This window comes from Tachysurus fulvidraco, chromosome 15 (assembly GCF_022655615.1).
Source record: "Tachysurus fulvidraco isolate hzauxx_2018 chromosome 15, HZAU_PFXX_2.0, whole genome shotgun sequence".
NCBI classification, from domain to species: domain Eukaryota; kingdom Metazoa; phylum Chordata; class Actinopteri; order Siluriformes; family Bagridae; genus Tachysurus; species Tachysurus fulvidraco.
This window is the reverse complement of record NC_062532.1, coordinates 7240921-7257685: the sequence shown is the minus strand read 5'-3', so window position 1 is coordinate 7257685 and position 16765 is coordinate 7240921. Positions and strand designations below refer to the sequence as shown.

Genomic DNA, 16765 nt, shown 5'->3' with positions numbered 1-16765 from the left:
TAGTTCTCACCCTAACAGTGACAATGGGGGTGTGTGGGGGTCTAACCCTTTTTTCTTTCCCTCTTCTCCCCCTGCATTGCTGCTCTGGCCAACATCTATCTGTATCTCTCTCTCTCTCTCACACACACACACACACACACACAAATGCCACCATTATGTCAGTGTCCCTGCTGCTCTGAAAATGGTCTACCACTTAAATAGCATGTACCAGCTGTCTTGTCTGTCTTTTGATAAATGGCCTTGGCAGGGCGAACAACAGCAGGGCTATATTGTACAACTGTGTGGTCTGTGAGCTTTGGAACATTTTAAATGCATAATATCTTGAATAACTTACACTCTATACTTACCTTTTTCCCCTCTTAAGGTCCCTCCGTCATTGTTAAAGTATCCACCCAATAATGCCGGTCTGAACACAATTTTTGGCCCTCAGCAGATGGCTATGCTCAATCAGCTTTCCCAGCTCAACCAGCTCTCTCAGCTCAATCAGATAAATCAGCTACAGGTAAACCCAACCCTCTTTGTTTAAGACATTTCATTTAAACACACGTTAGTAGTGAGCACAGTCTTTGAAATTACCCATAGCACCATAGATGTCAACATTATCCAAAAAAAAAAGAAAAACACTTTAGAATTCCTTCACCAACAATGTGTGCCATTAAAATAAAGAATATATAATGAAGTATGTATGGCACGCTTTGTTAAGATGTGTAACGATTTATTCCACTGAGCTCAACATCACTTTTGTGCATTTTTCAGCGTCTCCTTCAGCAGAAAGCTCAAAGTCAGAGAGTCATGACTGGCAACAACCGGCAAACCCAAGAACAGCAGGTGAGTGATTCCACATTAGACATCATAGGTTTACAAACTGCCTTGGACTTTAGTCAGCTGTCATTTATTGTCTGTATAAGTTAAAGGGGGGGTGCGGGATGTTTGAAAGCCAACGTTAACATTTGAAATCACCAAAACAAACACGCCCCAACCCAAATGGGTCCCACCCCTGTATTGATAGCTCCACCCACACATACATACCTAACCCAGGCAACTAATGGAAAGAAATGTGTCTTTATCATAGCTGAAGGGAAGAACAGTACGATTGCAGATAAACAAACAAGCAAAAATGACACAAGCATAATCATGCAAAGCACGGCATATATTAGTTCTGTGTAACAAAGCAAAACCAACGTTACTCACCTATCGAGAAGGAGAAAAGCGACCCATCAGCCTCCTTCAGTTCTCTCCCGCTCCTTAAAGCTGATCCTATATTAACACAGGTCCTGCTTCTTCGCTTAATGTTTTTCTCCACCATGTCAATGTTTCAATCGCTTTCTGCTAATGTCAGACATGCGCACTGAACACTCTCTCTGCCGCATATTGACAAGACACGCCCCTTTCTGCTCATTGGCTACACATTTGTTTTGTTTGTCGGCCCGACTCAGTTTTCTGAAGCGCTTCTCAAACAATGGAGACCCTACCTTTTAAGGGCCATGTGCAAATTTGGTATTGTTCCTTATTCCTATCTCACGACACACACTCTTATCACTGATATTGCATATAATCTGAATATGGAAACGAAGCAGACAAGTTTTAATTCAATATGTTTCTTTGCAGGGTCGTGTTTTTCCTGGAGGTGCCATGGTCCCACCTCCTCGTCATGTGGATCAGCCCCTGCTGAAGCAACACTCACCCCCACAGCCTGCATCACTGCACCAGCCCAAACCCTATATGGACAACTTCATCAGCCTGAACACACCTGACTTGCACAAAGAACACGCACTCAATTCTTTCACCAACTTCCCTTTAGGTGGGTAACCCTGTTCAGACAAGCAGGCTGATTGTAAAGGATTTGCTAGAAGTATGTTATACAGAACATTTCACACACGCCTTGACCATATTTTCCTGTCCTCACCGTAGGCTTGGCCTCAAACTTGAATGTAAACAATCCTGATATTGGGAGTGTTGGGTTCAAAGAGCCACAGTCCCGTCTCAAGAAGTGGACCGCAATGGATATTTCTCTTAACACGCCACTTGATCAAAACCCCAGCAAACCTGGTGAGGGAAAACTTGCAGCTTTGTTTGTATTTGTGTGCCACAGAGTTTGTGACGTTTATTGCATTTCTATCATGGATTTATTTAGTCACTGCCCGAGTCGCACGGTATGGGGCTGTTATAATTTCAGATGCCCTTGGACTAGTCCTTGTAATCTACGGTTGACAACGCTGTACTGTTGGCCGTTCGTTTTGTTGACAAAAAATGCTGCACATTTGTTGAGCTTTGAGATTCTGCAATTAGAGGGTTGTACAGTATAACGAAACATTTATCAGAAACAAAGTCAGATTATGATTTTGTACATAGTATGTACATGGGAAATAATTAGCATTAACGATATTCTCTTCCATAGGTGCTATGTCCTCTCTGAGGATTGAAGACCCTCCCTTTGGTCCGTATGACTTTATAAACTCCAGTAATTCTCCCATCAGCCCTCCCGGTTCAGTGGGGGACGGCTGGCCCACTCGTGCCAAATCACCTCATGCATCCTCTAATGTCAACTGGCCACCAGGTTTGGATGAATTATTTATTTATTCATTCATTCATTCTTTCTACATAGGGTGTAGTGTAATGGTCTGGTGCACCTACAGTACATGTAGAGTTAAAATTCATTTACATTAAAACCTTTTTTTTACTGTTCAAATGTGGTGATAACCACTTCTTGGTTTACAGTAACTAGGCAGAATCACGTGCAGATCTACAGTTGGCTAAACATGACTCGTGTGAGAGCATCATAAAAATGACAAGAATATGATGAACGTATGTTTTGCAGAGTTTCGTCCCGGTGAGCCATGGAAAGGTTACCCGAACATCGACCCTGAGACGGACCCGTTCGTCACTCCTGGCAGTGTGATTAACAACCTCTCCATTAACACAGTGCGGGATGTTGATCACCTCAGGGACAGGAACAATGGTAAAAACTTGTTTAACACTTGGACTCTCAGCACAACGCACGAGTTCTGGAAGTTTTCTTGTTATTGCACCACCATGATGCCTCATCTATATTAATGAAGTCTAGCGTTATGCACATTAACATTTGCCTGAACTAAAGATTTCAAAACCAATGTACTTCTTGCATGTATATTGTCATTTACACTCAGTACATCTTTTGGAACAGTAATGTCCAGCTTTTCTCTGTAGCAGTTGGTTATATAGTCAGTATTGATGAGCACGTGCAGTTTGAGCAGTAATTCTGCCTCGGGTGAAGTTTTACCACGTTTCTGTGCAGTTCCCAACAGTTCAGACTGGTTTGTGGAAGGTTATCTACATCTATGATGCCCTAACACAGGTTTTTATCTTAAAAACAGGGCCATCCTCATCACTAAACACCACGCTGCCTTCCAACAGTGCCTGGACATCCATTCGTGCCTCCAACCACAGTAGTTCCCTCAGCAGTACAGCACAAAGCACTTCAGGTAGGACAGATCTAGAAGCGTTGTATTTTAGCATTCAGATGCCACAGTCATGAATGGTTTTGTGAAAACTGATGGAGAGTCGGTTAGAGTGTAAAGCGTAAAAAAATACTAGGTGTCACTTTTGCTGGTTATCAGATTGGCTGTATTTCTATTGCCGATTTTTTTACTGACCCACTCATGACCGCACTGGTTTTGTTTGGAATGTCATGGCTGTTGTATTGATGAGAATTCTCGCTCCACCCAGTGGCAGTGTGTAACGTCATTTTTGTTAACAGAACTATGAGCCTAATGCACTAACACTGGCCCGTCAAACATGCACTTAATAATACCTACTAGAAAAGAGCATCATGTGGCCTGGAATATATAAAACACACACCTAGTGTTCATTAGCTCATTTTAATGGTAAATGCACTATAACAAATAGTGTGAAGCTGCATTTTGTCAGTGCATAATGATCATTTGTGTTGTGCTGTCTCATTGTTTCTTCATGCAGCCAGAAGCAGTGACTCTAAATGGTCTCCTGGTTCAGTGTCTAACTCCTCTTTAGCTCATGAGCTGTGGAAGGTTCCTCTGTCGTCTAAAGGCGTCTCTGCTCCGTCCCGTCCCCCACCCGGCCTCACCGGGCAGAAGCAACCCTCCTCCTGGGGCAATGGCGCACTGAGACTCGGTGCCTGGGGCAGCTCTGAACCCAGATACACTCCAGGTCAGTAGAAGAAGTGCTTCAAGCTTGACATCGTATGTGATCATGTTGTATATAAAAGCTCTAAAACACTGTGTTGGACTTTATGGTCACAAGAATTGAATATTAAACAAGTAATATGTTGTTTTTCCTAAAAAAATGACATTATAAGTGTGACTTAATAAATGTTTGAATGTGTTTGTTTTTTGTTGACAGGCTCCAGCTGGGGTGAAAGCAGCTCAGGGAGAACCAACTGGCTTGTTCTCAAAAATCTCACACCTCAGGTGTTTAAATGATTTAACCCTCTTTCAAATTGTCATTTATAAAATACTCTTTGTCTGTAGTTACATTTAGGGTCATGTCATATTCACAAAAACATGTTAGCTAGCTGTGTTCAGGTTTGTCCTTAAACAACGATAATCAGCAGCTTCTGATTAATCTAAATCAAACATTCGACAGAAATGGGCAGTTCTGATCATGCGCATTAAGCACGGTGATGTTCCTGTCAGATCTGTTGTATAACGTGACTCCTTCTGCTCTGTGTACAGAACTTTAAAGGCTTACATTTTAAATAGAAAAGAACTACGAACTAAAATGGTTACCATGACTAAAGTTGTGACCTGTGTGCATGTGTTGCAGATCGATGGCTCTACCCTGCGTACTCTGTGCATGCAGCATGGTCCACTCATCACATTCCACCTGAACCTGCCACATGGAAATGCTCTTGTCTGCTACAGCTCAAAGGAGGAGGCGGCAAAGGCTCAGAAATCACTGCACATGTAAGTATAGCCTCGCGATCGTTTAGTTACTTGGATGTGGTAGCTCAGTGGCTAAGATGTTGGGCTACTGATCGGAAGGTCATGGGTTTGAACCCCAGGTCCACCAAGCTGCCACTGCTGGGCCCCTGAGCAAGGCCCTTAACCCTCATTTGCTCAGTTGTAAGTCACTCTGGACAAGGGTGTCTTCTAAATGCCGTAAATGTAAATGATTGCAGCCAGTGCGCCCGGTGACTCGCTGGCTTTTTCTTTCAGGTGTGTGTTGGGGAACACTACGATCCTGGCTGACTTTGCAAGCGAGGAGGAGATAAATAGATTTTTTGCACAAGGCCAGTCGATGTGCGTGTCTGCAGGCTGGCAGGCGTTGGCGTCCTCTCAGAGCCGACTCTCGTCAGACGCCTTTTCCAGCGGCGGTGGGGGTGAGCTGCACCCGTCCTCCTCACTATGGGGGGCACCCAGCTACTCCAGCAGCCTTTGGGGATCCAGCGCCTGTCCCGATGGGGGCAATCGGCTCAGCAGCCCCTCCCCCATTGCTTCCTTCCTGCCAGTGGATCACATGACAGGAAGTGGCGACTCCATGTAATGCATCAAAACACAACACAACAAAAAAGAAAACCCTGTGACCTCAGCGTGGCATAGCTCATCAGAATCATGACTATTTAGATTCTTTATGGAGAAAAAAAAAATCTAAAGGCACTAGTTTCTTCACTTACAAGCGTAATAATAATATTAATCATAATAAGGCGGGGTCAACCTGTGGAAGTAAGTTACGACTTTTTTCTTTTTGATTTTTTTTTTCTTTTTTTCTCTCTGCACATATGTCCACTTTGTTTTAGCCCAAAAACAAAAACATATCAGTGTGAATACTTGAATCATGCAGGCCAATACGATAATGTGAAAGGATGCGTTTTAAACCTTCCAGGTCGTGCTCTTCATGCAGACGTACAGGAAAAAACAAAATCTTTCAGCTTATTCAATGTGTATCTGAATTCCAGTTCTTTTCATTTCTTTTTTTTTTTTTTTTTATAAATGTGTCGTTGTTAGCTTTTTTTGTTTGTTTGTTGTTGTTTTTTTTTAAACTTTGCACTGAATGTGGTTTTTCTCAGTATATAACTCTGCAATATCGAGGGAGCCGACAGTTCCAGTGTAGATGTTTACTCAAGGATGTTCTTAAAATGCGTGTGTGTGTGTGTGTGTGTGTGTGAGCGCATGAGTGTGTGCTCTACTATGCCTTGACGTACGCCTACCTTATCGTGGTATTGTGGAGTCTGAGATCAAGTTAAGATGCTGACCTTTAGGATTACCTGATGGTGATATTACACGTTAAATGAGTATTGCACCAATTTATCTTTTTTCTTTTTTTTTTCTTCTTTTTTTTTGTGTGTTTTAAAAGAAAACTAAAGAATTTAGCATTCTGCAGTCTAAAGAAACTGTAGCCACAGCTGTGACTCGCAAAAAAAAAAACAAAAAAACAGCACTTTGAAGATTTGGATTACTTTGGTCTTTTTTGGAGGCACCACATAGGGTTCCTCTTGTTTACAGACTTTGGATGGGGGAAACGTACGCTCATTCTTCCTTCATTTTAAATGAGTAACATAAAATGCACAAAAACCTTTAAAAAATTATAAAATAAGGAAAAAAACGAATTAAAAAAAAAACCTAAAAGTTTTTAAAAAGTTGAAAAAAAAAATAAACAACAAACAACTACAGAAACTGTTGTGGATGAAGACGATGCCGTGTATCTCTGGGAAATACTGATCAGTGTTCGGCCATGCCGTCGGTTATAAGATGTATTCCTGTCGTCTGCTCAATAACCAGCATGGTTCTCAGGAAATATAGCCAGTTTTTTCCCCCCTCAAATAAAAACCCCTAATTGTAGGAAAAATCAACTTTTAGCACTGAAACGACTACTTGGAGCTGAGTGCGTTTATTTCTCTGCCAAAAACCTGCTTTAAGCTGGAGACATTCTTACACACCGTCGCGCTCATTAACTGCCCCGCTCACTTCCTTTATCTAATTCTGCTTCTTTCTATTCTACTCTTCATTCGTTTTATTAGTTCTATTATTTACTCCTCTTTGGAGTTGTTTCCCCCACCTCTTTTAGTGTTTTACTTCTCCTTGTATTTTTCTCTTTCTCTCCTTATCTTTTTGCATTTCATTTTTTTCTTTCACACATTTTTTTGTGTGGTGTTTTCATTTCATTTAGTTTTTTTTTTGTGTGGTCTCATCTGTTCTTTTCCTTCAGTGTTTGAGTGTTGGTTTAAAAGGAAAGAAAAAGCAGAAACTATGCATTTCCTGTAGCTCTGTGACGGAATTGCTTTTTCTTTTTTTAAAGCTGAAGTTTTCCCAAAAGGCATTCTGAATAGCCGATTGTAGACGAGCCTTCATTGTGTTTTGTTTTGGTTTGTTTTTTTGTCTTTTTTTTCTTCCCCCAACATCGCCACAGTCGGCAGTTCGTTTAACTTTTAAGTAATCTACATTTCATTAAAATGTTTTTTTTTTCTCGTTTGTTTCCCGAAGATGATGCAACACCGTGGCTTTTTAACTGTTTACAAATAGAGTATGATTGTAATGTGTACAGGTCTCTGAAGTTCTTTTACAATATGGATCAATCTGGCTGCTCGTGTCATTACTATTATCACTATGATTATTATTATTATTATTATTGTGTTTTTCCCTTTGGTTTCTCAGCGCTGGTGTGTCGGTGTGTGAACAGCTGGAGCCTCTGATTACGCCCTCAGAGGGGAATGTAACCTAAACACACGTGTTAGTCATGTACATAACCATTATATCGCATTGTTGATGCACAGAGATGTCAGCATTAGGCGAAGCCATGGACCTTAATGTGTGTGTGTGTGTGTGTGTGTGTAAGCTGTTAATGCTCCCTATTGTGTGTGTGTGTGTATGAGAGAAAGATATATCCATGTTTAAACCCATGAGTATTAGCCTTTCTTTTGCGACTTTATGCTGCGTGTGCCAGTATTGAACCGTTTTAATAACCGCTTTACCAAATCGAACTTTAATCAAAAGCTTCTTTGCTGAATGATTCCACATTTCCATTAAAAAATATTACAAAAAAAAAAAACTAAAAAAAAAAAAAAAATCCCAAAATGCCTTGCGCTTGCACTTGGTGTGAACAGCCGCTGATTAAAGCGTTTGTGCATGCAGAGTGTAGCTGTAGAGTGAGAGGAGGATTGTGTTGTGCTCGTGTGTCATTACACCCTGCTCGTGACCGTACCCTGCTGTAACACACACACTTCCGTCGTGTTACTCCTCATCTTCCGTGACGTGCTGGTGCTCCAGACTTTTGCGTGCGCGCGTGCAGATTGAAGTCCACAGTGTCTGTTACACCTCAAGTGTCCATGACTACAGTCCTCTTATCTAGAAATTAGCTGTGTGTGTGTGGAAAATGCTCAGCAGTGGTTTAGCTGCCTTTGTCGGTCCCCTCTTACAATAATGCAGACTAAATGAGTGTTGGTGCTGGTTTGCTCAGCGTGTGTTCGCTTCGTCTTTACGTTCATGTATCGCTCACTCTGTCAGATTCTGTGCAGTGTTAATTCAACTTCACACACTTCTGTGTTTAGCTTTTTGTTTTGTTTTGTTGTGCGTGGGAACGAACAGCAGTGGATCTTCCTCGACTTCCCCGTCCCAGTACACACACTCTATCCATATAGTCTCCGTTACACTCTTAACTACATGCGTCCATTACTACACTGCTGTTTATCCACCCAGAACATGTGTGATTTTTAATATGGAGAAAAATCCTCTCTGAGCTTTAACAATGGTTCTGATTTGTGCTCATTTCCTCCAACTTGCTGACTGAAATTGAAGGGGGGATGGGGGGGTGCCTCATAGCCACTGAGTTTCTTTCGTGTTTTTGTCGTCTTGTACTTGTGTTTATGTCTGAACGAGAAAACAGTTCTGTAATCCACTGTCATGCCAAATGTAGAAAGAAAGTGCAGGAGGAGTGTGCGTGTGTGTGCGCGTGTGTGCATTCAAACTGGATGGCAATGTACAATCCCCATAATGCATAACGGCAGCCGGGTGAATGGGGTGGGGGGCGGGGGGTGTAATCTGGCATAGACATTCTACTTTTGTACTGAATGTGTTTTTCTTTTCTTTTCTAATTGATCCTGTGAGCGAATCATCACAGTATGTGTGTGTGTGGTTCATTTTTATTTCTTTTTAAAACAAATATCGTTCCTACTGTTTGCAATTTTTGACTTTAAACTGTGAGAGCGTCTCGCCGTCGGTTGTCGTCGTTCCGATTCTCGATTGACAAAAAAAACCCTAAAAGCTTTAGAAGAAGAAAAAAAAAAACCAGCACAAAGAGGCCGAACGAGAAACTCTTCCATCCTGGAGAACATTCGGAGAACGTCTATGCAGCGAAGGACGAGGCTTCCATTAGAATAATGTGTGTTAACGCGTAAGGAACAGAATCAAAATAATCCCAAGTGGAATTTAAGGGTTTTTAAAGAAGAAAAAAAAATCCTTCAAACGCACGTGCCATGACTGACATCCGTATATTTTTTATTTTGGTGTTTTCTTCTCCAAAAATTAAAGCGGGCCAGTTGTAGCAGACTTTTGGAGCATTATTAGTGTTGATGTTATTGTTAAATGTTAATTCAGCGACTTCATGACACTCCTCAGCGGTAAAAATGTCAAAAAAAAAAAAGTTTTTAAACTGAAAATACACCATTCTGGTTTTATGCTCACACAAATGCGCGCATCCTCAGTATGCACACTGCTTCGCTAGGACTGTTTTTGAAATATACAAAGATTTAAAAACGTTGCAGAAATGACCTGAGCGAGCAGGAGGTCTCCTCAGCGTTCCTGCTGCCGTCTTTAGCATCAATGTGTTTAGCTTGGGGGGGAAACTGCACTTTTTGAAGGACAATCCTTATTTGTAACGGTCATTGTTAACAATATTTAGTCGGATAATAACGAGAACACAAGGTAGAAACTCTTGTAGTGATGAATGTTTCCTCTAATGCTGTTTTTACTTTCCTCTTTTTGTTGCTTGGTTTTCGAATTAAGTGGAATAAAGCCGTAGAGTAGGTTTTTAGCTCTTTTTTTTTGTTTGTTTGTTTTTTTGTTGCCTCTACTTGTAGACTGATTTACTGTTTGTATTGTTCTGATCTTAATATCAGAATACAAAGCTGTATAAACCTGGGTGCAACCCGCAATAAATAAATAAAAAGTCTAACATTGAACTGTCTCCTTTTTTTCTTTTCTTTTGCACGTCCTAACATTGTGTTTTCTCCCTCTTGTTAATCACGAAGATCTTTGTCATAATCGAAGGTGTCTGGACCGATTAATAATGTCCTTTAAATCTAATTGAGTGGCAAGACTGGACTTTGCAGGACACAGAGAGGGAACCAGTGTTTGGTAGTCAACCTTAATTTACCAGAGGTTCAAATTCGAGACGCACTTATTTCCAGGGATTTCAGAACAGCGTAACAGATATTGCGTCATCGGGTAGGCGTGGCCTATTTGGTAATCCAACCCTAACCGTAGTTTTTGGTTGTTTATTTGTTTTTGAAAATAGCTTAACTGTGTAATATAATAGATCTAAAATATAAAATCTACCCGTATGGCTGTTTTGTCCTTCATTATCCATCATAGGTATGCACTTTTTTTTTTTTTAAAGGGGGCGTTTTTCCAAGACCTCCAGAAACACGCCCACTTTACGTCGTGGTAACGAAACCCCTGGAATTTAGTGAATGCCGTTCAGATCCACTGACTACCTTTTCACCACAGACTCATCACAGGTCCCAGTGTATAATACCTGAGCCTGCAGGTCTCTCCATCTCTGTGCTTACATGTTCACTTCTGAACTATTGTTACACTATTAGTCAATAGTATGCTAACCTAGCTAGCTAACACTGGAATTGAACACACAATGTACTTTAAAGATCGAACATAATTTTCTACCAAACATGAAAAAAGGACAAGTTTACATTGTGGTGCATCTTTGCATTAAGTATTTTATATAGTATTTCAACCATGTTGACTTGGCGGGGTTAGAAAATGAAGCGAAACGCCGTATCGCTACTTTAATAATAAACGTGTCATTCACGTTTTGTTCCCTTGGATAAATTTCCATTCACAATTAGCATTGAAACCATAAATACAATCATTTTGTCTCTGAGATAGGCACAGGCTCCCCGTGGCCCGAGGTAGTTTATATAAGCGGTAGAAAATGAGAGAGAGAGAGAGAGAGAGAGAGAGAGAGCGCCGTCAATCACGTATAATAGTGTGCGCTTTATGTAAGAAGCTACTCGCATGAGTAGTGAAACGTTCCAGATAAGCGCACACTCGGAGAATTAGAAGTAGGATTTTCAGACACTGGATTATAGTGAACTGGACCAATTGTATAATGGTCTAAGCACCGACTGTCCAATCAACGACTTAATCAAGTTTGAGGAAGATGTTTAGAGAGACTGGATTGTTAAACCTAATGTGATTGCTGCAGAAAGTCTAGACAAGGCTAGAAAGTAAATGAAATCGCTCCACATTACATGTAGATGTTCACCAGAATTCAGCCAACGTCCAGATTGCAAAATTCAAAAAATTCTAAAAATAAAGCACTGATGTGATTTGAATATTAAACTGATAAGTTTATTAATTTATAGATTAGTTTTTCATTTGGCATCAACTTGATCCAAACCTGCTTTAAATGACCACATTTTTCTTCTAAAAAATACATATACAATAATGTAATGAGCAACAAATCAGATACTGAGCTCTGAAACCTGGACATTGTGTACGCTAGATGACTACAGACCAGCATCATCATCGTCTCCATTCACCAAGGACACAATTTTTGTCCTCTTACCGTCTGGAAAGAGCTACAAGGCCATCAAGTCTCCACACCCCACACCCAGCTTCTTTCCATCTCTTTCCATCACTAGGCTACACAATCAGGGGTGGTTCTAGGATTTCATCTTTAGGGGGTTCTAGCCCTCAGTGAGAATTTAAAACAAGAAGAGTTTTATATTATATATTATATGACTACATAGTAAGCCAAAAGTTATGCTATTATTTAAAATGTCAAAAGTGGACACCAAAATTTTTACACATGATGTATTGATGCCAGTCTTGAATCAAATCAGTTTATGTATGTGTGCATTCTCTACAAACAGTGAGTCCAATGAATGCAGTCATTAATATAAACATATTCACAAGACAAAGACCAAATCAATAAATGTTATTTTTATTTAGTATTGAATGGATTGTTTGCATTAATATTTTGTTTGTGCTACAACTCTGGTAATAAGAATAGTGAAATTTCACTGCTTTTGGTTGCCGTATTTGCGGTTTTCTGCCGATTAACGTTATAGATAAACGCCTCCAGCTCTGACTGCGCGTGCACGCTGCGCGTACCTGTGCTTCTCCATTCAAATAAAGCAGACAGCTGATGACGCACTTTTGAAAGACTACTACGCACGCGCGTAAACGCAAAGTAAAAAAAAATCACCCTTTGATCACACTGATAAATAATTTTCTTTCCCATCAACATGTCCTGCATTTTAACATAATTTGTATTGTTTATTTATGAAAATAAAAATTATAATTTTAGTTTTAGGGTGGCTGAGATCACAGACAGGGGGGCTGGAGCCACCCTAAAGAAGGCCTAGTACCGCCCCTGTACACAATCATGGGAAAGACTGCTGATCTGATCATTGACACCCTTCACAAGGAGAGTAAGCCAAAAACATTCATTCAAAGAAGCTGGATGTTCACAGGGTGCTGTATCCAAGCATGCTAACGGAAGGTTGCGTGGAAGAAAAAGATGCATTTTCTATTTTCTTCCAATAATTTGTAGGTGGGGGAGAGGAAGCATGGAACTAATAAAATTAATGAGGGTAGATACATCCAACGCTGAGTATCTGACTCAATTATCTCATAGATTGACATAAGTTTTATTTTTGAGATTGGGGTAAAGTAGGTCTGAGTTTAATCCCTAAATATTTAACTTGTGTTGATATTAAGATATTTTTTGGAATAGAAAAATGTAGACCATCGGAATTAGGCATCAAAATAGTTTTTGAATGATTAATTTTAAATCCCGATAGTATGTCAAATCCGTCTATAATTTTGAGGGCGTTAGGAAGCGAGCTCTGCAAGTCAGAGAGAAATAATAATGTGTCATCTGCATATAAGGAGAGTGGCTTGATCCGCCAAACCGAATTGGTGTAATGAGACTGCACTGTCTAACATAGTGTGCCAGGGGTTCTATTGATAAGTTGAACAAAAGGGGGACACTTGTGCCGTGCCAGTTCCCACGCAAAGGTTGTGATCTATATAAAAAAAAAACTTGACGGGAGAATGTGCGCACCTTTAAGCAAACTTTGAGACGTGCGTACGCACATTCTGGAGACAAAGGGATTTGGCGACACAGATGGTGAGGTCGTGAACTGCAGTTAGATTGTAGAAAATAACTGTGAGAAGAACGATTATAAGAATTAATGACATTTAATTTTCACTCCATTTCATACGTTGTATCCACATTATCATGAAGATTAAATCCAACAGTGTTATTTGTACCGATTGTTTTAGGCTATATACATCTAGTAAAATCCAAACGTAATTCAAAATGTATTAAAAAAATAAATAAATAAACAATACTCAGCGCTGCCTTACAGTCACATTGTCCACAACGGGAGCGCAGGAGGAGATGGCGCGACTACATGTGATACAGAATAGCATGAAATACCCTTTTATTAGAGAACTGCAGAACACAGTGTAACAACGAAATATTTTCCTTAATGTACATATATCATAAAATGTCAAAGTCTGCAAATACAGTCATGAAGCACAATCGCTACTCTACATCGGTCCTAACTATTACGGTGTTCATTACAAAACCGTCATGAAGAAGCATGTGTTATAACACTATAACACTATAATATAATATTTTTTGCCGGTTGCCACTCTTGTATTAGAATTGACCAGTTGTCAGAAAGAGACAATATTCCCTCTGTATGAAATAAATATCCAAAAATAAGAGGTTAATATTCGGGAGCCTAGTGTTGTGCAGCCATCTTGCAATGCGCGCCACCGGAAGTCATTCTCGGAATTTGGCCACAGTTGTGGTATTCCTCTTGTTAAGCCACTGGGCTAAGGAGAAGAAGAAATGAACAAGTTTTGTATTTCATTTGGAAAACCAAGGTCCTAAAGTCTGGAGGAAGAGTGAAGAAGCTCATAGCCCAAGTAGCTTGAAGTCCAGTGTTAAGTTTCCACAGTTTTTGATGATTTAGGGTGCAGTGTCATCTGCTGGTGTTGGTCCACTGTGTTTTTTTGTCACTGCACACATTTACGAAGAAATTTTAGAGCACTTTATGCTTCCTTCTGCTGACCAGCTTTTTAAAGATGCTGATTTAATTTTCCAGCAGTATTTGGTACCTCCCCACACTGCCAAAAGCACCAGAAGTTGGTTAAATGACCATGGTGTTGGTGTGCTTGACTGGCCAGCAAACTCCCCTGATTAGAACCCCATAGAGAATCTATGGTGTATTGTCAAGTGATAAATGAGAAACAAGAGACCAAAAAATGCAGATCAAAGAAACCTGGGCTTCCACACCACCTCAGCAGTGCCACAGAATGATCACCTCCATGCCACGCTGAATTGAATCAGTAATTAAAGCAAAAGGAGCCCCTACCAAGTTTTGATTACATATACAGTAAATGAACAATCTTTCCAGAAGGCCAACAAGTCACTAAAAATGTTTTTTTATTGGTCTTACAAAATATTCTATTTTTTTTTTTAGATTTGTGAATTGGTGCATTTTTGTTAAATGTGAGCCAAAACCATCACAATTAAAAGAACCAAAGACTTAAACAGCTTCAGTCTGTGTTTAGTGAATTTATATAATACATAAGTTTTACTATTTGAGTTGAATTACTGAAATAAACTTTTTCACGACATTCTAATTTATTGAGATGTACCTGTATATGGATGTTTTAAATGAGGACATGAAGGTAACTGGTGCGAGAGCAGGGGATGCTGAGGATAGAGTTAGGTGGAAACAGATGATTTAATGTGGCGACCCACAACAGGAAAACCCAAAATTAGATGATGTTCAAGTCACCACCCAAGTCAACGCTTTCACCTACCCATTCTACCAGAGTACAGTTCACTGTGCTATATGTTCTAATCAATATTAACAACAACCCATGGATATCTATACATAGATGTGACCTTGGGGGCCTAAAAATGCGTCAAAACCGCCGCCATCTTTGTACATGGGTCTTGTACTTCAAACACATGCCGGACTATGCCGGACTTCTGTGCTGCGTTTGGATGTTCAAACAAACGAAATCTAAAAACCAGACAGCAAGGGATTACATTTCACAAGTGAGAATGTGTTTTATGATATTGAATGTTAGGAAATTATATTTCTGGTTATGTTGGTTTGTTTCAGTCCTTGGTTAACGACCACAGCTAATCCATGTTAGTTACCCATTAGTTTTTGACAGTTAGGAAAACCGACAATGTTTGTAGATTCCGAAGCTCTTAATAAGGACATTAAAAATTGACCTATGCTTTTTTTTTTCTTTTAAAAAAGACCCAACTTTGTGTTTTGTAATATTCCCTTATCTGTCAAACATATTTTATTAGATTGTCCTGGACTTAACACAAACAGAATGCTCTTTTATCTTTTATCAAAAAATGTTTTTTTATCTTTTACTGCACTTTAAAAAAAAAAAAAAAGTTTTGTATTTTTTTTATGTTATTTAAAAAAAAATGTATATGACTTGCTGTTTATATTTGTTTTGTTTTATATGCTATTTGTGTTTTTGTGATTGAATTTTTGCCATGAAAATAGCTTTGATTGCTGACATGGCATTAAATAAAATGATCAGAATCTGAATCTGTTTGTAGATTCCCAAGTGTCTCTATTAAACAGAGTCGTGAAAGCAGAAGTAGGCTCTGAGGACATGTTTGGTCTTCGTGATCACACTGTTGAGACTCAAGATGGCATAGACAACCATCACTTTAGCTTAATTTCACTAGTTGTCTGTGCCTTTCATAAGTTGAGATAACACCATGTCTTGAGGGACAGGAATAAAGAAAAGATTGAACGGTCTTTGGAACCTCAACTATGTAACTTTCAACTTTCACATTATGTTCCTCTCAAATTTATGATTTGCTTCCACCTGCAAATTGCTTTGTGTATCATATTTAATAAACCAATACACTTTTTAAATTAACATGTATAGTTACACCATTGTAGCAGTGCTGCATGTGTAGTGAAAATTTTAAATATCATGAGTGTTTTTTGTGCTTTAATGGTAAATTCTGTGTGTCAGACTAGGGAGAGAACAGGACCAAATGTCCCTACCATAAGCAGTTCTACGACAAAAGGCCATAAAACACCCCTGCCTTATGGGTGCACGTGCCTTATAAGATCTGACATTATTGGGGTTTTTATTGACTTTACAGAGGTCACAAACACAGATGCGCACACACACAGTATAAAAGGGAGAGCTGAATCACCAATCTTTGCCTCTTCACTGTGTAGACTTGGCACTCTGCACTGCGGAAGACGCCTTTTTGCTGCAGCAAAAATAAATCTCATTTTTCTTCTTTGCTTTTACCACCGTTTCTGACTGTGTTTTTTATATGTAGATCAAAACTGCCACCACAGATGCAGTAGTCTAAGGTAAGTAGCGATTGTTCATTTGAAGTTTACTCAAGTGGAAGAATGTACATTATAAACTTATACCTATGAGCACTATGCATTATATTGTGAAAAAGTTATCTTCATATCAAATCCTTAACATTTCTCTGGACTTAATGATAAATACATGTCTGACCTTTGGAACGAACCAAAAAAAAATCA

General features: G+C 39.6%; 1 protein-coding gene across 6 annotated transcripts in view; it reads left to right on the top strand.

Moving 5' to 3' along the window:
* Positions 1 to 10129, top strand: part of LOC113659103 (trinucleotide repeat containing adaptor 6A) — a 34827-nt gene extending 24698 nt beyond the window's left edge. For all 6 annotated transcript variants that reach the window (XM_047800532.1, XM_047800528.1, XM_027171677.2 and 3 more), the window contains 11 exons: positions 365 to 502; positions 757 to 828; positions 1609 to 1801; positions 1912 to 2049; positions 2399 to 2557; positions 2819 to 2959; positions 3354 to 3461; positions 3955 to 4164; positions 4357 to 4424; positions 4780 to 4919; positions 5172 to 10129. In XM_047800532.1, coding sequence (XP_047656488.1) covers positions 365 to 502; positions 757 to 828; positions 1609 to 1801; positions 1912 to 2049; positions 2399 to 2557; positions 2819 to 2959; positions 3354 to 3461; positions 3955 to 4164; positions 4357 to 4424; positions 4780 to 4919; positions 5172 to 5499 — 1695 coding nt within the window. In that variant the 3' untranslated portion in view covers positions 5500 to 10129. The remainder of the gene's footprint in view (positions 1 to 364; positions 503 to 756; positions 829 to 1608; positions 1802 to 1911; positions 2050 to 2398; positions 2558 to 2818; positions 2960 to 3353; positions 3462 to 3954; positions 4165 to 4356; positions 4425 to 4779; positions 4920 to 5171) is intronic.
* Positions 10130 to 16765: the final 6636 nt, after the last annotated feature.